This window comes from Balaenoptera musculus, chromosome 18, assembly GCF_009873245.2.
Source record: "Balaenoptera musculus isolate JJ_BM4_2016_0621 chromosome 18, mBalMus1.pri.v3, whole genome shotgun sequence".
NCBI lineage: Eukaryota > Metazoa > Chordata > Mammalia > Artiodactyla > Balaenopteridae > Balaenoptera > Balaenoptera musculus.
Genome location: NC_045802.1, coordinates 5084314 through 5111957, shown reverse-complemented (window position 1 = coordinate 5111957; position 27644 = coordinate 5084314). Strand labels below are relative to the sequence as shown.

The window sequence follows — 27644 nt, the reverse complement described above, 5'->3', positions numbered from 1 at the left end:
GTGGTGGAAAATGTAGCAGTTTTAGAATAGCCAGGATTTGAGTCATATTATGGAGTTACACTTCTACATTCTGGGCTTTGCTTTTTTGGTAAATTACGGGTAGAAACAACAATTTGGAAAGCTCTATACACTTCTGAGAGTCCTATTCTCCGCATATACTGAATGAGACGGCTTACAGGGGCTTTGTGGTGTAGTCATATTCTGTCCCCAAACCAAGAAGGGTGCCTTAGCAAGCAGAGACCATAAACACAGGGAGGGGTCCTGAAAGACCCAGTTGCCTGCTTTACTATCATTCTTCAAGGGTCTTCAAAGTCACCCCCACTGGAGCTGAGCCCAAGACTCTCAATGATTCTTTAGAAGCTGCCCGGTCCCATTTCAGCTGGAGGTCAGAGCAGAGTTCAAAAGAAGAGCTAAAAAGAACCTGCTTCTCTCTCTGAGGGCATGTCTGTAACACCCACCCTTTTCTGCTCATCTCCTTCCAGGAACACCAAAGCCCCTCTCTTGTTGAGATACCTCACAATGGCAGTCTAGAAAACTCCCCAAATCATCTATTCTGGCCACTCATACCTTCAAAGAGGGGCTGCAAAATAAAAGGGTTGCTGACAGGTAGCTCCAGTTACCAAGGACAACTTGGCGTGAATTTATTCGAATCATAATCTCACCAAACTTTAAGCCCTTAGTTTGGGTATTAAACTCTTCAACCAATTTCACTTAGTATCTTCCCAGACTTGTAACCCCACTGACTCACTCATTTCATAAGGGACATTCAGCATTAAGAACACCAACTCTGGCACCAGGCTGCCTGGGTTTTTTTTTATTCTTGAATCTGCTACTTGCTGCATGACCTTGGGCAAATTACTTACTTTCTTCAGGCTTCAGTTCCCTCATCTGTGAAATGAGGTACTTACATTTTCCTGAGGATTAAACAACTTGAGAGAAGTCAAGCACTTGTGTAACACTGCCCGGCACGCACACAGGTAAAAGCTGTAAATGCGGGCATTTACAGGTGACAAGCACCTACCATTTCCCAAGTTTTGTGCTGGTCACTCCATCCCCAGATCTACACTAAACAAACACATCTTGCTATTAAAGAATATTTTTGGTAGGATAAAATGAATCTTTAATTCTTCATGTTCAACTTGGAAAAGACCAACATGCAAATACTAACCTTGGCCTTTGGGCCACACATAGTTTTTCTGGGTTTACCACTTCACTGTTTTCAACAAAAATTCAGTACCTACTATGCCCGACGACGCCGTGGATTTGATGAGGAAACGGAAACTTGCTCTTTGCTCTCAAGGAACTGTTTAAGGCTGCACTAGTTTCCTCATCTGAAACGAAAAAGGTAATGCGAGACTTGAGCTGTTTAATGAGAATAAAGCGACATGTTCTGCTGGACTACACGTATCCAGTAGAAGCAGTGTGCTCTCATATAAATCAAAATAGCCTCTAACTAGGTGGCTTCAGGGAGTCACGGCCACTGAGGAATTCCCACTTTGCCACGGAGGAATTTCCTACTGGAGAAGAGGCGAGAGGCGCAGGGGCTGGCACGGCGGTCTGCAGGCTCGCGGACCCCAGAGCAAGCAGGCAAGAGACCGGGTGCACGGTCCGCTCCCAGGGTTAGAACTGCTCCAGAGCCTGGACACCGCACGCACGCACCACGCCCGTGCGGTCCTCGGCCAAACACTGACGGCTCCGAGCTCTCCGGGTTACGGCGCCACACGGGCCTTCCCCGCCCGGCCCGGCGCTCGCAGGCCGCCAGTGCCGCTTACCTGGGAACCGACGGGAGCCTCTGCTTCCCGAGTCTGCCTGCTCACCTGCAAATGCAGACAGTGCTCCCGAACTCACAATAATTATAAAGACGTTTATGAAATAGTTTATTAAGCATTCTATCAAAATAGTATTTTATTAAATAAAAAAGACGTGTACGAAAGCTCTAAGCCTAGTGGGAATACAGCCACACCGTGGTCGGCGCCAACGTAATGGACCGAGGGGATGGGAAGCTCCGATCGCCGTACCACCTGCGGCACCAGGAGCCAGGTGAACGGCAACTTCCCGCACGCACCTCCCCTCGCCCTCCGCATTTTCTGTCGGAGGACTTTAGGCCGCCGGCCGGAAAGGCGCTCCTCCTAACGTCACCTTTCCTTTAAAGACGCAGGCCGAAGCCCCGCCCACTACGGAAGGTGAAAGGGTCTCGCGGCGGAGCCCGTTTGCGGGCTCCTTTCGCCAAACCTTACCAATCGGCGGCCCGGAACAGGTAAAGCTAAAGGCAAGGGGCGCTGCGCGGGTGAGGGGACCTGCGGCGGGAGGACGGGGTCGTAGGGACGTGCCTGCGGAGGACGCGGCCTTGCGCTCGGCCGCGTCCCTGTCCCTGGAAGCTCAGTGCCGCCCACCCGCCAGCGGACAAGCCCTGCAGACCGTGCCGCGGGTTCGGGGATTCGGCCGGGCTGTAAAGCCGTCTTCGAGCCCAAGCCGCTGTCCGCGCACCCCGGAGCCGCAGCACCTAGACACGCCGCCCCCGGTCCTTCAGGCCCCTGGACCTTCCGCCCAGCTATCCCGGTGCACGTACGGGCACGCACGCAGGCCGTACGTCGCTACGGCCCGCTCCAGCCCAGGCGCGCCGCGGGGGCGGGGCTCGGGCGGGCGTGGCCGCCGCAGGTGCACGTGACCGGTCTGTTTGGCGTGCGGGGCTCCCCCCACCCCCCAGTCCCTGGCTCAGCGCGGAGCAGGGGAGGGCGTGCGAGCTCTTTGCACTCTGCGGCCAGAGAAGGCGGCGTAGTGGGGAAGGTCGCTGAGTGATCTGGGCTTTCTCGTTTTCCCATTTACCATTTACTAGGCTCCACGGCAAAAGACTCCTGAAAGAAGTAAATACATTTTCTTATTGAAGAGCCGCAGTTCCAAGTACAGGTTATGAGAGGCTTCAGTGTCAGGAAGTGCAGAGTGGAGGGCTCTGGAAAATCAGCCACTGTTGACCGTGCCCAGCGCGATGCAGGGAAGGGTAAACCAGATGCGTTCCCTGCTTCACAGAACCTACCGTCTGAGAGAAACAGTAACAAGATAATCACAAAAGTATAATCGTGGAGAGATTAGCTGTTCTGTGGACGCACTTAACGCTGAGCTCAACAAGCAAATAGCGGGGACCGGGGAGGCGGGGGTTGGCCAGGGGAGAGCTGGCCTAGTCTGGGAGGTAATCAGAGGAACGCCCTGAGAAGGACCGCGCTAGGCAGGAATGGGGTTTCCTAAACCAAGGGGAAGAGCGCTTCAAGATCGGGAAGGCCAGGGTGGCTTAGGCATAAAGGAAGTTTGGAATGGAGTGAGGCCGGGAAGGTGCGAAGGACCTTTTGGCCTCCTGAAAGCTCTTGGTCTTTAATCTTCAGGCAGTTTTAAGGTGGGCGGGCTCTGGGTGCGGGGACACCACCAGCGTTGCAGAGGGGAGAACTGATTGCAGAGCTCATGGTGTAACAGCCTAGTTAGGAGACCGATGGGAATCCAAAGGAGAGATGGAAGATGTCTTAAACTAGGGTGGTGGCAGTGGATATGGAGAGAAGTGGGTGGATTTATGGTGTTCGGAGGTAAGACTGAGGAGCCTTGGTGCTGGATTAGCTGTGAGAGCGCGGGAGAGCAGAAGTGGACAAGACGAGCTGGCTCTGGACGGACTGAGGTGCTGGTCACTGAGATAGGGAGTTCTGGAAGGTGAGATGACCGTTTAGAAAATTAATATACAGGAATAAGTACAACTTTTAATATTGAGTCTTGAGCTCAGGATTTAAGAGCTTTTCAAAAAATGTTTTCTGGATGGTTAACTTATTACAATAAAATAACTAAAAAATAAAATAAATTTAAAATTTTATGGCTAAAGCAATGTGGTTAAGTAATTGGCCAAGATATATGTTAGCTTTTTCCAGTGTTTTAATCAGTGTTCTAGCTCGTCAACAGCTCGTCAGTGTGGAGGGTACTTTGTACAAAACCAGGGCCAGCAGACAGCAACCTGAAGGCCTGGTGACTGCAGTGCTCACCCCGGGCTGCAATAGGGCAGGTGGGGCAATGGGCAGGCCTGCCGGCAGAAGGACTTAGTGAAACTCCTTTGGAAGGCGTGAGAGAGGATTCTTAAAGTCATCGGAATTGGCAAAATTAATTTCACAAATACTTAGTCCACTAGAATCCATGTACCTTTTGATTCAACCTCCCTGGAAAGCATAGGTATCAATATACAGTGTCAGCTATGTAGGAAAGAAAAGCAGGGAGTGAACAAATAATAGAAGTTATTTTCATCTCTTTAGTTGATAGGAGTTTGGTAACAAAGGTGTTGTCAAATTATGTGTGTAAGATTTGTACATTTCATTGTATGTAAATTTTGCCTCAAAATGAAAAGAATTGTAAATGATTATTGAACTCTAGTTAATGATATGCATGCTGAAGTGTTTGAGGATGAAGTGTACGAGTGTCTGCAGCTTACTTTGAAATGTATCAAACCATAAATAAAATGGATGGAAAAAGGAAAAAATAGATGGATAGATAAGCCAAGGAGAGCAACCATGGAATCTGGGTGAATGAGTATTGGGGTGTTGACTGTACAATCTTTCAACTTTTCTGAACATTTAAACATTTTCATGATAAAAGTTGGGGAAAGTAGTCCTATAATAGGGAAGAACCTTTGTATTCTAGTTAATCACTAAAGAGATGTTGCCTATAAGCTTAAATTATACATAATGGCCCATCTCTGGGAACCCTGCCTCCCAGGTGAAGCTAAAATACCTCTGTTCAGATCACAGAAAATATCCGGACCAGGCCCACCTGTGAATGGCTGCAGGGAGGAAGAATAACACATCCCCTCTGGAGTCTGGCCGGAACCAGGACTTTACTTCCTCCCCTTTTAGTGTAAAAGAAGGCTGAATTCTAACTCGGGGAAGGTGGTTCTTTGGGACATGGGTCCACCATCTTTTCGGTCTGCTGCTTTCCAAATAAAGTCACTGTTCCTTGTCCCAACGACTCGTCTCTCGATTTATTGGCCTGTCATGTGGCGAGCAGTACGAGCTGGACTTGGTAACTGTCCTCAAAGGATGTGGTTCCTTTCAGACAACTGAAGACTAATGTGAAAATACAAAGGATGCAGCCCTAAGCTCACCTGAAACCCACAGCATATGGAAGTACCACATATTTATTTCAGAATTGCCCACTTTATGGCTTAATGTTTAAATTATTTCCAGTTTTTACTGTAATATGTGGGTCAAACACTAAAATTACTCTGTTGTGTACACCTGGAATCATGTAATTGACATTTTTTTCTTACATCATCCTGGGACAACTAGGGATGATGCTGAAGAGGTCCAAGAAGAGGCGTGGGGATGCAAAGTAGCAGGAGTTGCAGGAGAGGAACCACAGCCCAGAGGGGAGAGGGACTCTGGGGACATTTGTCAGTTTGTCCTCCAGTGCTTAGAGGATGTGGAGTTTTTCAGTGATCCAATCTCAAGTAAGTAAAGAACAACGAAGAAAAAGAAATCCTGTGTTTCTTTCTAGAATATGGAGTTAGCTACTGAACTAAAACGACCAATAGATGCAGCTCATACAGCACAGTGTGAAATCACTGTGTGATTTCAATAAGGTCTGAGTAATCATGGAATCAAATGGATATCTCATATTATTAAACTGTGCATTTTAAGTAACTGACTTTAAGATAACTGGCTTTTAAAATATTTTTGGATGTCTCAGAAACGACAGTTGTGGAGGTAAGGGTAGGAACACTCATGTATTTTGTCAGCTCACTTGTTATTTAAACTGTACAGAAGCTGTGAGTTGGATATTAAGGGAAGAGGCTTGCTTTTCATGATTCCTAGTAAGTGCTTATTTTGACTTAGATTTGGTTCATTCGGTCTGTTATATATTTGACAGATGTTATCAAAGACATCTCATCAGAGAAATTGGCTCCCTATTTTGCATCAGCCTGGAAAGGTTAAGGGTAACCCCAGACATCCCAGCTTAAATGACTTGAACCCACTTACATTATAATGTTTTATTACTCATTTTCTTAACGTCATCTTTTTCTGGGGGGTCCCAACCCAGTGGTTGTTAACAGGAGCGGGGTGAGGATACACCTTGTATTTTGAAAAAGCATCCCCAGCTGATGCTGGTAGGCTCCCATTTTCTGAGAACCACTTCTCTAAAATAGAGGACTTGTGTTAACTTTTAGCTGTTTCGGTTAACAACAAATTGTTCACATAGTACCTTAAACTGAAACCATCACCATTTATGATGGTAAAACACTTTTAGACTTGATTTGATGAAAACCAGATGGAGAAAAAAAGGCAATTTGCATTAAAAAAAAAATCAGCCATTAAGTTTGTGAAGTTCCTTGCACATAGGCTCCACTTAGACACAGACTTACAACTAATGAAGGGAATTTTTTTTTTAAGATATATAAAGCCAGAGTGCCCGTTTATTAAGTTACAGTAAATGTACAACTTACACAGACTGGGATAGTCATATTGGCATGACTAGTGAACTTTTTCCTCCTTGTAGGTTGTTGATTCTTTTTAAAAAACACCTTTTTAATTATGAAAAAAATTTAAACATACAGAAAAGTTGAAAGATTAATAAGTAAACACTCATATAACCAGACTCTAACCTAGAGTCTGCGGATTTTGCCATAATTACATTTATATTTTCTGCCGAACCATTTCAAAGTAAGCTGCAGATGTCATGACACGCTCCCTAAGGAGTTCCTAAGAATGCCATTTCCACAGTTGAGAAAATTAACAATACTTCTCTGATAGTATCTAATCCATCACGAATCTAGCCCATATGCAGATATTTCTCCCTTTACCCCCATATGTCTTTTTGGTTGCTTTTTTCTCAAACACACTGAATTTTATGATTATGTCTCCACAGTCTTTTAATTTTTTAAAAAAATTTATTAATTTATTTATTTTTGGCCGCTGTTGGTTCTTCGTTGCTGCGCGTGGGCTGCTGTGCGTGGGCTTTCTCTAGTTGCGGTGAGCGGGGGCTGCTCTTTGTTGCGGTGCGTGGGCTTCTCATTGCAGTGGCTTCTCTTGTTGCAGAGCACAGGCTCCAGTAGTTGTGGCTTGTGGGCTCAGTAATTGTGGCATGTGGGCTCAGTAGTTGTGGCTCGTGGGCTTTAGAGCACAGGCTCAGTAGTTGTGGCACATGGGCTTAGTTGCTCCGCGGCATGTGGGATCCTCCTGGACCAGGGCTCGAACCCATGTCCCCTGCATTGGGAGGTGCATTCTTAACCACTGCGCCACCAGGGAAGTCCCATATGTCTCCATAGTCTTTTTTTTTTTTTTTTTTTTTTTTTTTTTTGGCTGTGTTGGGTCTTCATTTCTGTGTGAGGGCTTTCTCTAGTTGCGGCAAGCGGGGGCCACTCTTCATCGCGGTGCGCGGGCCTCTCACTGTCGCGGCCTCTCCCGTTGCGGAGCACAGGCTCCAGACGCGCAGGCTCAGTAGTTGTGGCTCACGGGCCTAGTTGCTCCGCGGCATGTGGGATCTTCCCAGACCAGGGCTCGAACCCGTGTCCCCTGCATTGGCAGGCAGATTCTCAACCACTGCGCCACCAGGGAAGCCCTCCATAGTCTTTTAATTCAAGTTCCCAGGGACACTGACTTTTCTTTTTTTAAGACTTGAGGGCAGTGGTTTTGTCCCACAGTCTGGACTTGTCAGACTGTTTCCTTGTAGTGTCATCTCATTCATTCCTCTCTAGTCTGGCCCTTGTATCCTTGGAAACTAGACGCTAAGTCTAGAGGCTTGACGCGGTTCAGGTTTAACCTTTTTGGCAGGACTGCTTCACGGAAGGACCATCCATCACGTGAAGAGGTGAGTGTTAGACTGTCAGGATGCTGAGTCTGACCTCTGTTACGGGGTGACGGCCAGAGCGCGCATTTCCCGCTTCAGTCTGGAAGTATTCTTTGGGTCACCCTTTGGCACCTCTTGAATACCTTGTTTCCTCATCAGCTTTTTACCTAATGATTTTTGCATCCATCCTTGCCTGAGTCAGTGATTTGATTGGAGGTGGCAAAATGGTGGTTTTCAAATTACTTTTACTTTTCTTCTCCATGTATTAGCTGGCATTCTCCTCTAAAGAACGCTTTTCTTCATCAACTAGGGGTGATTACAGTTCTTCTTAAAGAGGTAGGATAAATGCTTAGTTCTTTTTCAATGACCAATTTCCAGAGTAAGGAGTCAGGGTAGCAGTCACATACAGTTGTGGCTGTCTTTCTTTTTCATAGATTTTTGCATATTCGGTGTGTTGAAATGAATTTCAGTCACTGATGTTTAAATTATCACACATTTGGCCCGTGGGAGTCTCTTCATATGATCAAACCGTAAATAAAATGTAAACAAAATGGTAATACTATCAGGGAAACCTGAAGACTGGATATTTGAACATATAGAGGACTGATTATCAGTTGGGAATGTGTTATTGTGTTTATTCAAAACATACAAGAGTCCTCAGCTCTTACTGGAGTGTTTACTGATGACACAGGATTTACTCGGAAGTAGTTCACGGATGCTGGGGTCCCGGGAGTAGTTGCTGGTGGAGAGAAAGCCTGTTGGACCACATGCTGCGAATCAAGGAGCTGAGTGATGGGTGCTTAGACCTTTATTTTGCTGTTTTTTCTGTATATGCTTGAGAATTTTCCTAATAAGAAGTTTCTCAATTACTTGAATTTATGTTGATATTTCCAATTCAAATTTCATATCACAGGTTTTTCCCTAACTCTGTTATTTATATTTTTATCTATGAAGAGTTTATTTTGAAGAAACAGGTGTTATCTTCCTTTGCTGATCCAAAGCCAAAATTTAGCTAGTGTTGAAGCATAATTGCTGTGTAAGTCAAGAAAATTTAAAGCCTTTTAAAATTTGAATAATAGCAAAGAACCTTTAAAAAAGTAAAGGTAAATAATAATCATTTTTAATTATTACATTAATAATTATATATTAATTATTATAATTATAATATAATTATATAATTATAATATATACTTATATAGTATTATAATATTATAATACATTTTATAATTTATTTTTATAAATTTTATAATTTATATAAATTATATAATGTATAATTTATACATTATATATCATAATATATAAAATATAATATAATTATATAATAATTATATATTTATATATTATATTCAATTATTGTTATTATAATAATTTTTCTACTCTTTACCTTTTCCTCTTCTTGGAAAGTATTTTTAAAGCTTTAAAAAAAAACTACATTATCTTTCTGAAATAGTTTTTATTTTGTAAACAAATAGAATTTATTAGTATAAAAAATACTTCCTCCTTATAAAAAATTAGAGAAATAATGGTAATTAGGAAGAATAGGGGAAAGAAAATTACTGTGTCTTCAACCTTAAGGAAACCTCAGGGTTCTTAAATTTCTTTTCATCTTTCTCCTGTGCCTAGTTTATTCGCTTCCTTGTTTTACAAAATCCTACCTATTGCAGTAGTATTTTCTGTGTAACGTGTTGATAACGCATTACACAGGGCACGCTAGCGTTCGTCTGTAACCGCTAGTTTCATCCTGACTCAGAGGGAAATCTGGGACTTGCTGCTGCTGCTCTTTTTCTGAGGATAAATGGAAAAGTCTTCTCCGGTGTCTTCAGACTTTTCTGTTTGGTTTGCCAGCTTCCGCCACATGGCAACAAGTATCTGAGTGTCTGTTATTGAGCAGTAAGTATCTCAGCTATTTAAAACCCAGTTCAATCCCACTGTGGAGCCTTTACAGCATCTGCAGCCCCAGTTAATGACCATCAGGTAATCCATTCATTGTGGATGAAATGTCTGGCCGTAGATCTCACTGAGGTTGGTGGACGTTTAAAATGCCAGCTGGGAATTTTTTTTTTTTTTTTGTAAAGCATGGATCATTTTATTCAAGGTTTATTCATAAATCTGACAATATCTTCTCACGATACTATAGAAAAGCACCAGAAGAAAACTGACACAGTGGTATGATTGAATACTCCTGGAAAAAAGGGCCCTAGCTTTTGAACAAAGGAAGAAAATATACGGAGGAAAGTTCAGTATCTCTAGAATAACAAGAGCGCTCTTACGGCGCATCTGCGGTGGGGGGCGCTGGTGTACCTGACGACCTGGAGATTTGCCTGCAGACACCGCCTGCTTCCTGGCCGTTTCCTTGGGCTCACGCAGTCATTCAGCACATACGGTCAGCCCTCCGTATCCACAGGTTCCACATCCGTGGCTGCAACCATGACTGAAAATACTCGAAAGAAAGAGAAAAAATTGCCAGAAAGTTCCAAAAAGCAACTGTGCCAGGCAACTATTTATATATCATTTCCATTGTATTAGGTATTATAAGTAATCTAGAGATGATTCGAAGTGTACAGGAGGGTGTGCATAGGTTACGTGCAAACACTACAGCACTTTATATAAAGGACTTGAGCATCCTTGGATTTTGGTGTCCGTGCCAGGTGTCCTGGAACCAGTCCCACGTGGATACCGAGGACGGCTGTACGTACTGAGACAGGCTGTAGGCGCCAGTGTGAGGAGCACGGCGGCGAACGAAGTAGACACGTGACGTTTTCTCACGAAGCTTACGTTCCAGTGAGGAAAGACTGTGAGTGTTCATGTGTAGATCAATGTATGTCGGCAGTGAATCTCTTTAAAAGGCAAGGTCGTGGGTTTGAAAGGATGGGATGTGCCGTTGACAGAGTGGACAGGGAAGCCCTCGCCGAGAAGTAAATGAGCTGGCATCGTCTGAGGGAGAGGATCCCACCTGGGGCGGGGGCTGGGGGGAGGGCGCGTCCGGCGTTCACAGGAACAGCAGGAGGCCCGTGCGGTTGGCGCAGGGAGCGCAAGAAGCGGGGTGGGTGCTGTGGGCAGGGGTGGGTGTGGGCCTGGTCCCGGGGGCTCTGGAGGAGGTGGGGGCCGCGGAGGGCTGTGAGCAGAGGAGCGCCGCGGCCTGACTTCCACGTTTTAAGGGGCAGGGGCAGCAGCGGGGAGGGTGGTCAGGAGGCTGGGACCTGATCCCGGTGAGAGACGATGGCATTTCAGGGGCAGGCGATAGACAGCAAGGGAGAAGGCGAGGAGTGCTTGGATCCTGCTGATTTTTAGAGGGCGAACAATGGGATCTGCTGAAAAAGAAGGGTCAAGGATCACTCAGCTGTCTTGGGCCTGAGTGTCAGAGGGTGTATGCGAGGACAGCAGACGGGAGGACAGAGCGGGGAGCAGGGGCAGGTGGAATTCAGCTCTGGCCGTGCTGACCTGAGGGTGCCCGCTGGGCATCTGCGTGGAGGAGCTGGGTGGGCAGTTATCTCTGCAAGGGTGGCATTCGGGGCGGGGCTGGGGGGTTGGAGCCAGAGCGACAGACCTGCAGGGGAGGGAGGTGAGAATGTGCACCTCCCATCACTTTCCATAGTTTGCTGTTCATTCCCCCCCCCATGTCACTGGTCGACAGTGGGCGTGGTCGGTGGTGATGGGTAGGAGGGGTGGGTTACCCAGCCCAGTGGGATCAAAGCTGGACCAGAGGGAGCTTCCAGTCTGAACAAACACCCCAGGTGATGCTCGAGCAGGTGCCCCAGGGAGCCTTGTCTGAGAAGCACCGTCTAAGGCACCGCATCCTCTTCTCTCTCATTGACGAGCCGCACACACCTACCTCTCTGAGTTCTTGATTCTCTCGTGTTTCTCAGCAAACCCTAGATGAGATGAACGGGTCCTCTCATCACTCCCTCAGACACTTCTCAGGTCTACCTGTCGTGTGGATGGTAGGAGGGACACTTATTATGGTGGACAAGCAACTAAAACATCAGAATGCCCCTTCTAAGTGCAGCGTTCGTAGCCATGAAGTCAGACCACACGCGCCTGGCGCTTTAGCTAACCTTTGGCAGGGATGCAGCACCTGCCTTGTGAGTGATGGATGTAGTTTATGAGGCCCCTTTAATGTCGGGGCATTTCCTTTCTGAGAGTCCCAGTTCATTCTTCCAGGGGGTCCGCTGTCTTCCTGGAGGGTCCCCCTTCCCATAACAGTGTTCTTACCTTTTGTAGGCCATCAGATGTATTGATAAGTTGTTCATTACGTTCACGAAGAGGTGTCTGTGAGTCAGCAGGGATTCAAGATTCTGCATCGTCCTAAATAAACCCTTAGGGTGACACCTGCTTTTGGAGTTGGCACTGTGAGATCCATGGGGAACGGGGTCAACTAAGATAACTTTGACGTTTCCTGTGCACGGACCTGCAATGTTCACAGGTGAGGTTCCCACAGGCTCGCACACGCCCTCCATGCTCCACAGCACCGGCCCACGGGAATGAGCGATCGGACTTCAGTGAGCTTTTCTCCCTGCTTTTTAGGATGGCTGCCCTTTTTCTAAAGAGGTTAACATTACAAACTATAAAAACGGAAAATACTTGCATTAGAAGATGTTTGGGTAAATACGTCGTACAAAAGACGGCACTGGCGGAGCCATCCCACATTGCCTCTGCCCCAAGACCGTCCTGCCTCATTCACGCAAAAGCTTTTACTACTGAAGACACCCAGGACAAGAGAGAAAAGAAAAAAAAGAATGAAACAGCTTTTCGTAACGTTGGAAGAAAAATTAACGAGCGCATCATTCAGGTGCTGGACGAGAAGGGCAACGACCTGGGCCCCATGCACCGAGCGAACGTGATCAGGCTCATGGCCGAGCAGGACCTGCGGCTGGTGCCGAGGGACCCCGGCGCCGAGCCCCCGCGGTACCAGCTCATGACGGGCACGCAGATCTACCAGGAGCGGCTCCGGCGCAGAGGGATGGAGAGGGCCGAGCCCAAGCCTGGTAGGTACCTTGCTGTCTGCCCCCGAGCGCCTCACGACTGCAGATCCGCAGCTGAGGTCTGGCATTTGCCAGGGCCCCTATGACAACGGGGCAGTGAGAAACTGAGACATCTTTTCACCACCGTTTCCAGTGTCTTTTTCGTCCACTTACTTCTATCCCTTTTTTCTTTTCCTTGCTACTCTTGTGTCCGTCATGTCGTCCTCTACACCTGTGTAAAATGAGGGGAAAACAAGGTGACCACGACCAAAATAACGGGAACCCTTAACCCCCCCGTTAGCTGCCTGGCCTCCCAAAGCCGGGCCCGGCAGAGTGGCGCACGGGCGTGACGGGCTCCTGGTCCTGTCCTGGGCCGCTCACCTGTCGGGGCGCCCTCCTCCCCTGCTCCTGTAATCTCTAAAGGGGGGGGGGTGCAGTTAATCACACAGAAGCGCTCCCTAACTCTGAAGTGATTCCTGGAGCGTGCCCCATGCCCGTTTCGTTACAGTAAGGGTAGGAACGCTCACGTATTTTGTCAGCTCACTTGTCATTTAAACCGTACAGAAGCCGTGAGTTGGATATTACGTGAAGAGGTTTGCTTTTCATGATTCCTAGTAAGCACTGATCATTATGGAAAACACACTGAGACAGAGGTCAGAAGGCTGGTTCCAGAGCTGCACGGTAAGGCCACGTGTCAATTTTCTGACACGACATTTAACAACAGGGATGTTGACTGGAAAACAAAAACTATCCAGAAGAGGCCAGCTAGGGTGATAAGGACATCAAACTATGTCACGTTTAAAAAACAAAAGGTGAACAGCCCGAGAAGCTTGGTTCAGAGACGGCTGAAGGGCTGACAGAGAACTCAGACCAGCTGGTAAGAGCTGTAAGGAAGCAAAGAGGTGTTAATAAAAGCACTCCTTTTCAGAAAAATTACTTCTATTTAAAGAAGAAAAAATATAATAAGAAAAGAAAGCCTAAAGAAAAAATATAATAAAAACACCTGTTACCCACCATCCAGAATAAGAATAAGGATTAACTGGTTCCTTTTAAAGGACCATTCCTTTGTTCTTTCGTCAGATAATGGTAACGATAAACAGAAGCATTCCATGTTGAAATACTCCTACTTGGCAGGTAAAAAATTGGTATTTTACCTGTGTCTGTCTCCTGTGTTTAAATGTTTACTGGCATGTGAGACCACCAGACAGGAGGACTTCTAGGGCCCGCGCAGCAATGCAGACTTAGGACGAGCACGTGATGCAGCACAGGCCTCACAGACTAGCACCAAGTCTCACTCTTTCAAACCAGGACCCACCCTGACAAAGGAACTGACTTTTTCTTCAAATATTGGACAACATGATTTGGACACAAAGAGTAAACAGATTCAGCAGTGGATCGAGAAAAAGTACAAAGTTCAAATTACAATAAAGAAAGGGAAGAATACAGAAGAGCCAGAAAACAGAATGGTAAGTAAAGCAGGTGTGACTGACTGCTTGTGTGTTTTTGTTTTCTTTCTGATCTTAAAAATACAACCGCAGAAAATCTGGGAAATGTAAAGGCAAAGAAAAGTAACTACTAATCCTACCCACTGACGGCAGTAGCTTTCCAATTTGTTTTTCAAAATGCAAAATGTACATGTTACTTTATCCATTGTAGCATAAATACTTCACCACGTGAAAACACTCTAGTTCACAGGGCTTCCCTGGTGGCGCAGTGGTTAAGAATCTGCCTGCCAATGCAGGGGACACAGGTTCAAGCCCTGGTCCGGGAAGATCCCACATGCCATGGAGCAACTAAGCCCATGCGCCACAACTACTGAGCCTGCGGTCTAGAGCCCCCGAGCCACAACTACTGAGCCCTGCGCTCTAGAGCCCGCGAGCCACAACTACTGAAGCCCACGCACCTAGAGCCCATGCTCTGCAACAAGAGAAGCCACCGCAATGAAGAGTAGCCCCCGCTCGCCGCAACTAGAGAAAGCCCGCGTGCAGCAGCAAAGACCCAATGCGGCCAAAAAAAATAAAATTTATAAAAAAAAAACTCGTTTATAACTTACAAGCTATATGCTATTCTATTTTACAAATTGCAGAGTATCCAACACTTAAATAGGAAAGTTAGAAACTTTATGGGTTCATCTTTTAAAGTCTGTTTCCTCTTTATAAAGGCCTATAAGCAGCATTCCATATAAAGTCAAATTGTCTTCTAGAAAGTGTCTATCAGTTTACAGTCCCAGGATAAGTCTGTGGAGTATCTACTTTGCTTTTGGAGTTAGACAACTTGCAGCATCTAAAAGGCAGCATTTATTCCAGCGGTCTTCAACCCTAGTTCCACGTTAGCATGACTCAGGCCTAGGGCCTGGCCCAGCCCAGCTGATCCAGAACCTCTAGAACTGAGTTGTCTGTATTTTCTAACCACCCCAATGACTCTGTGAGTGAGTGCTGGGAACGGCACTGGGCTGACAACCTGGGGGAAAAGGAGGGGTTCTGCCAGGGCCCAAACCCACTGCTTTGCACTTTTTTCGAGAGGGTGGTCTGGGCCAAACATAGCCCCTCAGTGCCATGACGGGATTTAAAACTATCAAGCCTTTAGTGCATTAGCCTAGTTACATGGAGTTTGTATAACTGCCTGCTTATTGTACAGGTTTCAGTCAGCTTAACCAGGTATGTACGATTCGATTCAGCAAATCCCTTAAATAGCAGCAATTCAAGCATGCTGGTTTTTATGCATATTAGAGCATTAACATGGGGAAGAATCAAAGATGTTGGTTTTAAATTAGTCTTTGGCTGTTTTCCTTTTCTAGGAGGAGATATGTAATCAAATACTCCAGACTATGCCTGGAATAGCTACCTTCTCATCCAGGCCACAGCCCATCAGAGGGGGAAAGGCTGTGATGTGTGTGCTTCGTCCCTTGAGCCAAAAGGAAGAGAATGCGTGCAGATCAGCTCAGGGGACCCAGAGAGGAGACGCTCTGAACAGAGAAGATGGAAACCACGGAGCATCCAATGCTCTGCACCAGTGATTTTAATAAAAACGTGCTTCTGAGAGAAAATAACTGAGCTGGCTGGTCTGCGGTCCTTCAAACAAAGCAGTCCGGTGTGTAGCTGGGGCCAGCGTCGCCACGGCGGAGGGCACCTTGCCTTTAGTGCAGTTCAGAAGGCAGTTCAGTCTCCCCGTTTCTGGGCAAAGACACACCCTGGTCCTGTGTCCTTTTAGGAGGAATGTACCCACTCAGCCGAGAGGCCAGACTCCGTTTTTCATGAGACGGTCTCACCTTTGGGAATAAGGAAGACAGATTACAGGCAGGCCTCTATATCTGCGGGTCAACCAACAGCTGATCAAAAATATTTTAGAAAAAGAAAAATCCAGAAAGTTCCAAAAAGCAAAATTTGAATTTACCGTGTGCTGACAACAATTTACATAGCATTTTCATTGTATTAGGTATGGTAAGTAACATGATTTAAGGTATATGGAGCATGTGTGGAGGTTATATGCAAATACAGCTGACCCTTGAACTTGGGGGGGGGGTTAGGCACGTGCACACCTGCGCAGTCGAAAATCCTCATATAACTTTACTTGGGCACCTGCGGATTTTGGTATCCTGGGGGTTCCTGGAACCAATTCCCCATGGATACCAAGGGACGACTGTAACTCGAATTCAAAATCAAAAACTACTGGAATCGTGTACCTATCAGGTATACAACTACCGCAGTATATACAACAACAGAAATACTGTCGTAAAGAAAGAAAGTGAAATCCACACAATTGCTTTGTATAGTAGTACAGCCTCACACAGTAATAAGTAGTTGAAAATATGCTAAACAGATTGCATCTAGTTTAAGCAATTCATGTTTTAAAATTAACAGCTTGCTAAGTCTCAACTTACTTTGAGCTTCATTTTTTTCTTGTCAGGGTCATGCACAACGGCATGCCTGCTGAGGCTCTGCTACAATGAAGGAAAAAGAAAAAGTTTTATTCGTAAAACACTGCCACTTGGTATTTGGTGTCTGCTAATATGAAAACCCCATGAGTCATTTAAATAAACGGACAGCCTTCTTTCTGTTACATTCTGTTGAGGGATCTGACTTCTACCACTGGAGCAGAACTGTTCCTTAAATCCTGGACTAAAATCACTGCCTTTTCCAAGGACCCAGCTTAGGAATGTATACATTCTCACCACGTGTGCCTGTGGCTTCCTAGTTCTTTCATAGTAAGGGGTGTGGGGGGCCAGTTCTGAAAACCCTTCCGAGCTGAAGGAGGCTCTTCCAACTGAATCCGTGTCATCAGCATCGCCAAACACCAGTGGAAAACCTGACCCCCGTCCTGCTGTCCTTGGCACGAACACTGACCACCAGCAGGTCCGTGGTTTTCTCACGGCCTGGGCTGGGCTAAGCCAGCCTCACCCCCACTTCAGTCTCTAGCATTGTTCCCACGAGCGCCTGTGAGGGCACCAACCAGGCGCGGGTCCTCGGAGCCGCACGGGCCCCTCCACCTGGAGTCACGGTCTCCAAGTCTAGACAAGTGTCCCGAAGCTCTAAGGTCCCCCATGTCCTTGTCTCTTGCTCCCCTTCTCAATCTCCAGATGATGGCAGCCCAAAAGGACACCCCAAATATCAGCAGACTCATAAATAATAAGCATATGGTACCAGAGGCCACTGGGTCTCCAATTCCGTCACGTAAGAATCACCTGGAAAGTTCGTTAAAATACAAATGACTGGGCCCATCCCCACAACTTCCGATTCAGTGGGTCTGGAGCGGAGCCTGGATGTGCATTTCTCGCAAGTTCCCTGGCGATGCTGAGGGCCAGACTTTGAGCACGACTGGCAGGGGCGATCTGTCTGTTCGCCGAGTTTGGTGGAGAGCCGCTCCTGCTGGAGCAGGAGTGAAGGGCCGGAGTCCCCCCAGCCTCCCCACCGGCCGCCTGGGGCCAGGCTCCCTGGGGCCCAGCAGCCCCCAAGGACGGCGCCGGGCGGGGCGCTCACCTTCATGGCAAATGTCTTGCCGCAGCTGGCGTGCTCACACACGAACGGGCGCTGCTCCTCGTGGAACGAGAGGATGTGGCTCTGGAGGTTGAACACGGTGGTGTAGGTGCGGCCGCAGCCTTCCCTGGGGCACCGACACACGTCCCTCTCCGGGGCGTGAATCCTCATATGCTGCTTCAGGAAATCCTTGCGCTTAAACGTTTTCTGGCACACGTCACATGTTATGTCCTCTGGGGGAGCAGACAAGCAAACTGAGCCCACTTCCCAGGTGTTACCATGCTGGAAAAACTAATATGGAATATATCAAGCGACGTATTCGATGCCCAAAACCTTATGATGACACATAAATCAGAAATCTGGGAGGAAACTAACTCCAGTTTTTACTGCTTGAAAGTGTGCCTCAATTCTTCCAAGTTCCTACATGACATGAAGTCCCTGTTTTCCTCTGCAAGCAGCAGGGGTTCTCCACCCGGGGGCGCAGCAAGGGGAGGGAGTTAAACGGACCAGTTTTCTTCCGTGTCCCCCAACACACAGGGCACGCCTCCCACACTGCCCCGCAGACACCAGCCAGTGCCTCCCGGAGGCCTCACCTGCCCGAGCCTTTAAAACGTGCACAGGCCTCGGCCCAGGACCACGGATCTCTGCTCACATGTCAAACAGCTGAGGTATGCAGCACTTACCAGACATACTGTAGAAACTCTGTATTTTCAAGGGCATATTTAATGTTTCACCCTTTAAAAGCACTCAATCAGTTCCACAGGGGCAGATATTTATATCATGCCCCTCATGCCTGCCTTACCTTTATGGGCTTCTCTCACATGTTTCAGAAGCTCTGTCCATGTTTTTGCCACAAAAGAACATTCTTTTTGACATATATAGCCTATTTCAAAAAAAAAAACCAACAGATTGGTGCATTGCCTTTTGTGAATACTCGGCATAAACGCCAATTATAATTAGATTGAAAGGAAAATAATTATCATAAAAAACAAGCAAATTATCAAAAATAAATTAGACTGCAAGGAAACTTACATGCCTATATAATTTTGCTCCTACTTCCCAATATCCTGTTAGTCTCAAGAGGTAGCTATGAAAACTAAAAAAAGTTTATTTTACAGTAAAACCAAACAACTGCATGTCAAGGTTCTTCATATAGGCTCTCCCTTCAGCAGGGCTGCACGAGGAGGCCCTCCCTCTCCTGTTCTCAGTGGGTTGGGTACACAGCCCACGGACTCCCAGCTGCTGTGATGCACCCCCCATCCCCGCCTCCATGGCTCAAGGCCCCTTTCCCCTCCCCCTGCTTTACCTTTGCCTCTTTTTTTACTCAGCCCTTTGCCCTGGATAAACCACCAAGGATAACCGTGCCCACCCCCAGCTTCCTGTAGTGTCAATATCTTATAAATTTCACACTGCAAAAAAGAACTAGGAAGAAGCAGCTAAGGGAGAAAAGAAAACAGAAGATTCCAGAGAAAAACTCTGTGAACAAAAATGGACACTGTGCAAAGCACTAGAACTGGATTAGTCAGTGTAACAGTCAGCCTGAGCTTCACCCAATTAAATACCAGATAGAAACTAAAAGACTCAACTACTAGTCTCTTGTCTTAAAAAAAAAAAAAAAAAAGGGACTTCCCTGGTGATGCAGTGGTTAAGAATCCGCCTGCCAATACAGGAGACGCAGGTTCGAGCCCTGGTCCGGGAAGATCCACAGGCCGCGGAGCACCTAAGCCCATGCGCCACAACTACTGAGCCTGCGCTCTAGAGCCCACGAGCCACAACTACTGAGCCCACGTGCCACAACTAACGAAGCCCGTGTGCCTAGGGCCTGTGCTCCCCAACAAGAGAAGCCACAAGGAGAAGCCCGCGCACCGCAATGAAGAGTAGCCCCTGCTCGCCACAACTAGAGAAAACCTGCGTGCAGCAACAAAGACACAACACAGCCACAAATTAATTAATTAATTAATTAATTTTTTAAAAAAGTCATATAAATTCTAAGGCTTGGGAAACTGGAATACGTATCAAAAATCCTTCAGGGAAACAGAAGAGATTCAAGCTGTTGGCTTAATCAAGTCTTTCTGAAAAAAGTTACAATCTGATTACTCCAAAAACCTCAAACTATAATCCAAGTCCTTTGAATGCCAACAAGGAAAGGAAAGAGAAGAGGTTAAAAGCAGCTGAAGCAGCAAAGCCACGGCTGGAGTTCCAACCCTTTCACAAGAAAGAAGCGTAAGCAGGCACGGCTGTAAACAATAAACGTTAACTCTCAACAGCAACAACAGGGAGTGGAAGGGCAGACACGACACCCAGCACCTCTCTGGTCAAGAGCATAAAACCTGGACAAGCAGAGGGAGCCCCTGCCCACGCAGCTTCAGCTTCTCGGGATGACCACAGACTCGAGCAGTCAGAGAATTAAACAAACACTCCCTACTGCTGGTGTGCCCGTCAGAGCGGGCACCAGTACCTACCCTCGTGGACCTTCCCGTGCCGCTTCAGACTGCTGGGGGAAGCAAAGTGTTTTCCACATCCTTCGTGGGTACACCTGGGTCAACAACACACGAGCGTTAGCTGATCCATTTTCAGACAGAACTGTACTTGAATAGCATTTGTCCTCATCCTGCCAAAGTCTCCTCTTCCCACAACCAAACCAGTCATAAAAATGGGATTTCAAATTCAGACCTCGTTGTAGGTGAAACGCAAGTTACTTCACCAGCCTTGGGCAGAACACACTGAGAGAAAAAAGTCATTACTTTTTTTTTTTTTTTTTTGCTTATGTGATCAAATTAAACAGTTTTCATCTTTATACCTCTGAAAATATACCCTGTTTTCATGGCAACAGAAAGATGGCTCGGGTAAACACCTAAGCCATCCTGAGTCATTTGTGTCTAGTTTTTCTAATGATGTTGCCATGGGATGGTGTGAAAAGAAAACACAGCAGCAGATGCACGGCCTCTGGGTGCCCCTTCTGCGCTCAGGCCACCAGCGGCACAGGAAGAGGCGGCAGAGCTGCAAGCAGGGACAGGCACCGTCACGGCAACAAGTCCCAGGCAGGGGACAGCCCAGCCGCGCACAGCGCCAGCCAGGGCTCACAGGACGGCCATCAGCAGGTGCCCTTGGCACGTGTCTTCCAATGCGTCCAGTCACCTCTTCCTGTTCCTCCTGAAACCCTCTCTGATGCAGGCTAAGCCCACATACCTTTGTTCTACAGGAAAGGAATACTTAGCATCTTCATAAGGACATTTCACACCACTGAACAAGCTCTATTTGAATAGTTAAGACATAAGCCTTCCCTTCAAGCTTAACCACAATTGTACTAATTTCACAAATTATTCTGAAACACATTAAATCTTTCTTTTAGAGAAACAAAAGCACAAACTTTTGAAAGACCCCAAATACATAAATGGGCATACACTGTACAACTTAACAGGAAAATGTTGATTAAGAAACTGTTTCTGGGCTTCCCTGGTGGCGCAGTGGTTGAGAGTCTGCCTGCCAATGCAGGGGACACGGGTTCGAGCCCTGGTCTGGGAAGATCCCACATGCCGCGGAGCGACTAGGCCCGTGAGCCACAACTACTGAGCCTGCGCGTGTGGAGCCTGTGCTCCGCAACAAGAGAGGCCGCGATAGTGAGAGGCCCGCGCACCGCGATCAAGAGTGGCCCCCGCTCGCCACAACTGGAGAAAGCCCTCGCACAGAAATGAAGACCCAACACAGCCAAAAATAAATAAATAAATAAAAAAAAAAAGAAACCGTTTCTGAGCATTGGTACGCAACCTATGCATTTTAATCTTACCCCCACCTGAACTTTAAGAGGTTTTCACCCACGTAAAGTACCTACGTGAACGGCGGTTCGTTGGTGTGCTGGCACTGATGGGTTTTCAGCTGCTGATGCTTCTTAAAGGTCTTCTTACAACCTTCAAAACTGCACTGTTTAAGTAAAGGTTTGTTAGTCTCAAAACAAAATCAAGAACAGTTCATAACAGAATCCTCTCGAGATAAAAGTACTGCAGAAATTACATACTTGCTACTTTCACCCATTTAGTTACTATAAAATTCAAGAAGCTTTGAAAAGTAACACATATGAAACAGCAAAAACGTTTCATTTGGGGTAGTCTACCAATAATATACTTTAATTAGCAAAAAAGTTTGCTTTCAAAATAAACCATTATTATGATAGCTAGTATCAAACTAAATTCAGATATTTGACCGACAAAATTTGGTTGATGAAAATTTTAGACACACAGGCAAAAACCATAAAAAAAGTCAGAATTTAAGCATATAAAATCATTCATACTTACTACATATTGTTTTTGCTGGTTTTCATGTTTGCGTTCAAAATGTTTCTTCAAGTTTGATTTTGTGTTGAATTTCTGATCACAGCCACTAGCTGTACAACTGTTAGGAAATTGTGTAAACCAAAATATTAACAAACCAAGGGAAGAGAAATTTTAAGATGTGTACATCCTCCCACTTTATAAAAGCTAATTATTCCAAAGTATAACAAAAAATAGTCTTTAACAAATTCCAAAGTGTTAAGCCATACCACATAACGCCTCTCAATTTGATGTGATTATATGTAACGAGAGATGCATTTTCTTGTTAGGCTTCTGAAATTAAGCACAGTGCAGCAGACATTATACAGTGGGCAGAGGGAAGATGAAAAACACTAGTTCCAAAAGCCCAAACCCTGCTTAGACTTAAATCATGCTTAAGTTAAATTGTTCTCAGTTTAGAATCTGATAACTTTAATTTTGCTTGAAATGTCTCTACAAACTACATTTCCAGAAAGACCTCAAACAAAACAAAACAAACAAAAAAACTGGCTTCAGCTTATCATTAGAGGTAAAAAACAGATATTTAGAGAACCATAAACCATTAGGCCCTGTGACACATCACCAAGCCGGTGTAGTTCGTTCCCCTTAATGAGTGTTTCTATATCCTGACCTTGAATTATCTAAATTCTTTGTGATTTTTAATATGTGCTCTTTTTGTGATGAGTCTTCATAAGCTGGATGGACGAAGCAGGACTTCCTTTACAAGCCCTCATCGTAGCCATCATTCACCGATAAACCCCGAATAACGCTCCTATCAGGCACCACGCTATCCGCAGGGACAGGCAGAGAAAGGCGGAGACCGACAGTGCAGAGTGACGTGGGAGAAATGCCCAGAGGCCCACTGGAAGGACACAAGAGGGGTGCTGTGGCAGAGACCACCCACCCCAAGTTCCAACACGTGCTATTTCTGACCTCAGGAACAAAATGCTGACTTTCAGCTGGGTTCACAGCCAACAGAAGTAGAGCTTCTTCCAGCCTCCCTTGTAATGAGGCGTGGTCCCACAGCTAAGTTCTGGCCCATCCTGCTCAGCTCCCACAAGGTGTCTAAAAAGGGGGCACGCCTCTTTTGCCCCTCCCTCCATCCTGGTGGCAGGCATGCTTATGTGACAGCTGGAGCTCCGACAGCCATCTTGGACCATGAGGACTGCAGAGGAAGTTAGGAGGAGCCCCTATCCACCTCGGCCTTTCTGCATCTTAGTTATGCAAGAGAAACAGACGCTATCCTGTTTAAGCCTCTATTGGGCTGAGTTTTCCGTCACTCTTGACTTCAATCCTGACACAGACATCTAACCCAACACCACTGTGGGACAGGACAGGGCCAGGAAAGTCCTGCCAGGAACCAAACAGCAGAGGCAGGAGGCGTGAGACGCCCTGGCAAAGTTGGGGGTGGGAGTGCTGCTGCCCAGTTAAGAAGAGCTGGACCCCCACTTCCTGTCAGAGTCCAGCAAACGGGGCAAGACCACCGAAGTGCCCACGCCCAAAGGTCACTACGTAAGCAGCGCTCAAAACCACTGCCCAGTTTTAGGAAAGGAAGCAATCTGGAGGGTGATGTGAGAGAGGGCCGGGGAAACAGCCTTCAAGTGAGGCGTGCAGGCCAGCGCCTGAACCGAGACACCGGCAGCTGGGGGAGGGGAGAGGCCCTGAGGGGTAAGGACAGCCCTTGCAGACCTCCTGCTGTGGAGGACAGGAGGGAAGAATGAGGAGTCCCGAGGGTCAGCAAGCAGGCAGTGATGCCGCCTGGCAAGAACGAGACCAAAGACAAAGCTTGTGGACTGTCAGGGACCCGGGCCCCATACAACCAGGGAGACAGCCAAGTAACGCCGCCCAGCAAGCAGCTGGACTCGGGGATCTGGCGCTAAAGAGAGGGATCTGGGCTGGAGAGCGAGCCGGAAGAGACACTGCAGTCGTCCTGCTCCAGCAGGAGTAGCCCTCGCCGTTCTCTCCAACCTGCGCATCCGTATCCAGCCCCATTTTTATTTAAGACTTTGTTTTTTAAATAGTATACAGTCGCTTAGCTCAGAAACCAAAAGCATGGAAAGGGACACAGCTGCATGGTTCCTTCCACCCCTGCCCCTACCCACCCAGGACTCCCACCACTCCCAAGACAGGCAACAATGTTCTTAAGTTGTGCTATGTAGCTTTTAGGATTTCTTTATACAAACAGAAGCAAATATAAATACAGGACTTCCTGTCTACCTCCCTTTTTACCTGCTCTTTTTTACACACAAACAGGTAGCCTGAAATACACTCTCTTCCGAACCTTGGTTTTTCAACTAATAAGCCCCAGAGATTTTCTTACAGTTTCACAGGGAACACCTGCATTCCTTTTTCCCGCTGTATAGTATTCCACGGTGTGGATATACTTTAACTGGTCCTTCCTGATGAGTAGGCGGGCTGCTCCCATCTGTGACTTAACAAGCCCTCCAAGTGATTCTGATGGACCCCAAATTTGAGATCCACTGCTTTAAAGTAGCTGATTTAAAAGAAAAGCAGTAATATTTATCCTTTCAGAGATAACGAGCAACTGTGTCAGAGAAGAATGAAATTAACACTGGCATGGCAGAGAAGTGGGGGCTTAATTGAAAGAAAGAGAAGATAAACTGTTAAAGCTCTACTTTCTCGTGCATTATGTCTCTTATCCCAGCAGCTGATTGGTTCGCAAAGACCCTGACGATGCAGAGCCCAGAATCTGCCAGGGAACCAGTTTCCATCTGGTCTGAACTTTTCGAGGTTGATTTCCCATTTAGGATACACTTTAAAGGGAGACGAGAGGATGCAAACTCAAGACAACTTCAGAAGAACGCGTCCCTGAAGTTATCACACGCAATGACCCACAAGACCCCGACGCTCTTCGCACATTCCAAACCCAGTCTCAGGAGATGCAGACGAAAGCAGCTCCACTTTCTTCACCTTGAAGGTCATCAGCCAATTTTCTGTGCCAAACGCCACCCACTTCAGAGGCCTGAAGACAGTTCTCTACTTACACAAAGGGCTTCTCTCCGGTGTGAACCAGGGCGTGGCGGCTGAGGTGCCAGTCCCTGACGAAGGCCTTGCTGCACCCTTCATGGTCACAAACAAATGGTCTCTAGCAGGAAGGCAACAAAAAGCACGTCAATCCTGCCTGCGTCAGTGGCTCTGGTGTTACTTCAAGCCCTAAACTATCTGATGGGCAAAGCCGTGGACTCTGTCTGTAGAGATGGTTTCCACCCAGTAAGTGCTAAGCACCTGCTACAGGAGGCCAGGCAAGGATCTCCCGCCTGGGGTTATGCGACGACCGAAATGCCACAGCTGCTCACAAAGTGCTGCAGCAGATTCTGTTCTAGGAATACCATGTGAAACCAGCGGGCAGCCTTCACAGGAAGCTGGGAGTGCCAATATCCTAGATACAGCCCACGAGTCTGAAAAGAAACGTAAGGTCTAATTTGGACATCCTGGTAACAGGGCCCAGAATTTAGGGGGGTTGAACGCGCGAGAGGAAAGAGAGGGAGGCGAAGCATAAAGCATGCCATGAAGGAAGCCAGTCACAGGGTAAGAAGCAGCCAAGAGGGCGGGGCACGTGGAGAACCTTGAGGGCGGGAGAGGAGCCAGGGGAAAGGATCAGTGAGCTGGACAAGGTCCCGGGGAGGGAATGGTCAGCCTGCAAATGCTGCAGGGGGAAGGGGGATGGGCTGCGTGAGGACACACGGAGGGATGACCTGTAAGTCAGGAAAGTGCTAGGAGCAGAGGCAGAAGCTGCAGCACCCCGGTTAAGGGCCTTCAGCTGAGGCCCTGAGAAGCCAGACTCGCCAAATCCCGGGAAACTGGGCCAATTCCTAGGCCTCCATGAGCCGCCCTTTGCTCACCTGTCACCTTCCAAAGGCTTCCTATTGCCCTCAAAACAAAACCCAAGCTCTAAACCCATCTGTACCCTGGCCTACAAATGACCCTCCAGGCCTGCTCCTCAGGCTCCCCCACCCAATCACACTGGCCGGCGTCCACCCCCAGGACCACACGCTCCTTTGGCAGTTCTCTCTGCCCGGGCTGTTTCTCCCTCAAATGTCTCCAGGGCTGGGACCTTTCCTTCTCATTCAGGTCAAGAGAGAAGCCTCTCCCGACCACCCTCCTGCAGCCCTCTCTTCACCGCGTCGCATTCCTACTTATTCCGTTGTCCTCCCGCTTAAAGCATAAGGTCCGTGATGGCAGAAGCCATGACTGTCGTTATCTGCTGCTCTCCGGGCCAAGATGGTACTGAACTATGAATGAACGAACACATGTTGCTTGCAAACCTCCAGTACTCTAAAGTTCTCCATTCCGGTCCCAGGAGGCGGGGCCTTTTAAGGCAGGTTGGGGGTGGGCGTGGGAGTATTCCAACCTTGCAAATATTTACACGTTATGGGGAGGTGGTGACCGGCCACCACTCAAGGTCAAAAAAGGGGAAAGTGTTGCTTAGTGAGCCCTGAGCCCACGGCAAGGATATCTCGGTCCTAGAGCTCCCTGTCTACCTCCCCAGTCCTTCCCTGACCTAAGGCATAGCTGGTTCGCTTGTGCGGTCCCGTGAGCCAAAGCTTAACGCGTCTGCGCACCCACGCGCGGGACCCTCGGGCAGCGCCCACTTGGCGCGCACCGCACCACTAGTCCCCGGCCTGGACGCCACGCCCCCCGCGGCCACGCCTTCGGCCTCGTTACCTCCCCCGTGTGCTTGCACAGGTGCGCGTCTAGTTTCCAGGCCTTGTTGTAATTGGCGCTGCAGTCGGGGAAGGAGCAGATGAACCTCTGAGCGGGCGCCGGGGGCGGCGGGGCTAGGCTCTCGCCAGCCGCGACGAACGCGTCAGCGATGGTCAGGGACGACACCGCCTCGGCGACAGAGGCCGGCGGCTCCAGGGTGCCCGGGGCCAGGCACTCGGCCACGTGCTGAGCCACGTGCCGCGAACCGAGGGCGACCGACCGCTCCGGGAGATCCTACGCGCGACCCGACTGCACTTCCGGTAGCGCGGCACCGGCGGGGCGGGGCTGGAGCGCCGAGGCTGGAGCGCCGGCGCAGTCGCGCATGCTCCGAGAAGCTCCTCGCCGGCCCGCGTTCGCGCATGCTCTGAGAAGCCCCTCGCCGGCCCCCGCCCCTCCCGTTCTGGGGCAGGAGCGGAAGGGCGGAAAGAGTGGCCAGGGCTTCATCCTCCCCCCCCCAGCAAAAGGTGCCCGCGAGTCGCAGTCCCTGTGATGGACTCCGAGGTGACTGTTAAATGTGTTCCCATCCGCCACCACCCTTTTCAAAGTACTACCCTTGCATGATCTAAACTATCCAGTTCTTACTACATTCTGGGTTTGTCTTCTTTATGGATTCATTTCCTGCAAGCTCTCTACATGCTCCCTCTGCAAGCCCCCTGGCAGTGCATCCTAAACTTGCTTAAAATCACGTGGAGACCTTTTAAAACTTCCAAGCCCAGAGCATATCCCGGACCAATTAAATCACAATTTCTGTCGGTGGGAAACGGGAATCCATAGTCTGGAAATTCCCCAGGTGATTCCAACGTTCAGTCACGTTTGGGGACCATTGCCCTGAGGCCTTGCTGCTCAGAGTGTGGTTTTCGGGTCAGCAGCAT

The 27644-nt window shown here is 47.8% G+C and overlaps 2 protein-coding genes and 1 long non-coding RNA gene across 5 annotated transcripts; 1 reads left to right on the top strand and 2 right to left on the bottom strand.

The window, feature by feature from the left end:
• Nucleotides 1–1978: 1978 nt before the first annotated feature.
• MTIF3 (mitochondrial translational initiation factor 3) lies at nucleotides 1979–15810 on the top strand. Of its 3 annotated transcripts, none has more exons than XM_036831631.1 (5): nucleotides 1979–2257; nucleotides 12028–12229; nucleotides 12307–12791; nucleotides 14076–14233; nucleotides 15565–15810. In XM_036831631.1, exons 3-5 carry the CDS (start codon nucleotides 12332–12334, stop codon nucleotides 15781–15783), a joined length of 837 nt encoding a protein of 278 aa, XP_036687526.1. In that variant the 5' UTR covers nucleotides 1979–2257; nucleotides 12028–12229; nucleotides 12307–12331; the 3' UTR covers nucleotides 15784–15810. The 3 variants fall into 3 exon arrangements, with proteins under 3 accessions (XP_036687526.1, XP_036687525.1, XP_036687524.1); XM_036831630.1 differs by adding an exon at nucleotides 10455–10600 and having other exon boundaries at nucleotides 12028–12791; XM_036831629.1 differs by having other exon boundaries at nucleotides 1981–2257; nucleotides 12331–12791.
• LOC118884181 lies at nucleotides 10608–12018 on the bottom strand. The gene is made up of 3 exons (XR_005017224.1): nucleotides 11639–12018; nucleotides 11248–11353; nucleotides 10608–11114 (listed from the first exon to the last, which is right to left on the bottom strand). It is a non-coding gene; the product is annotated as an uncharacterized LOC118884181 (long non-coding RNA).
• Nucleotides 15772–27644, bottom strand: GTF3A (general transcription factor IIIA). The gene is made up of 10 exons (XM_036832041.1): nucleotides 27600–27644; nucleotides 26734–27006; nucleotides 25053–25153; nucleotides 22033–22129; nucleotides 21573–21661; nucleotides 20203–20276; nucleotides 18543–18623; nucleotides 17744–17973; nucleotides 16648–16707; nucleotides 15772–16035 (listed from the first exon to the last, which is right to left on the bottom strand). Exons 1-10 carry the CDS (start codon nucleotides 27642–27644, stop codon nucleotides 15904–15906), a joined length of 1182 nt encoding a protein of 393 aa, XP_036687936.1. The 3' UTR covers nucleotides 15772–15903.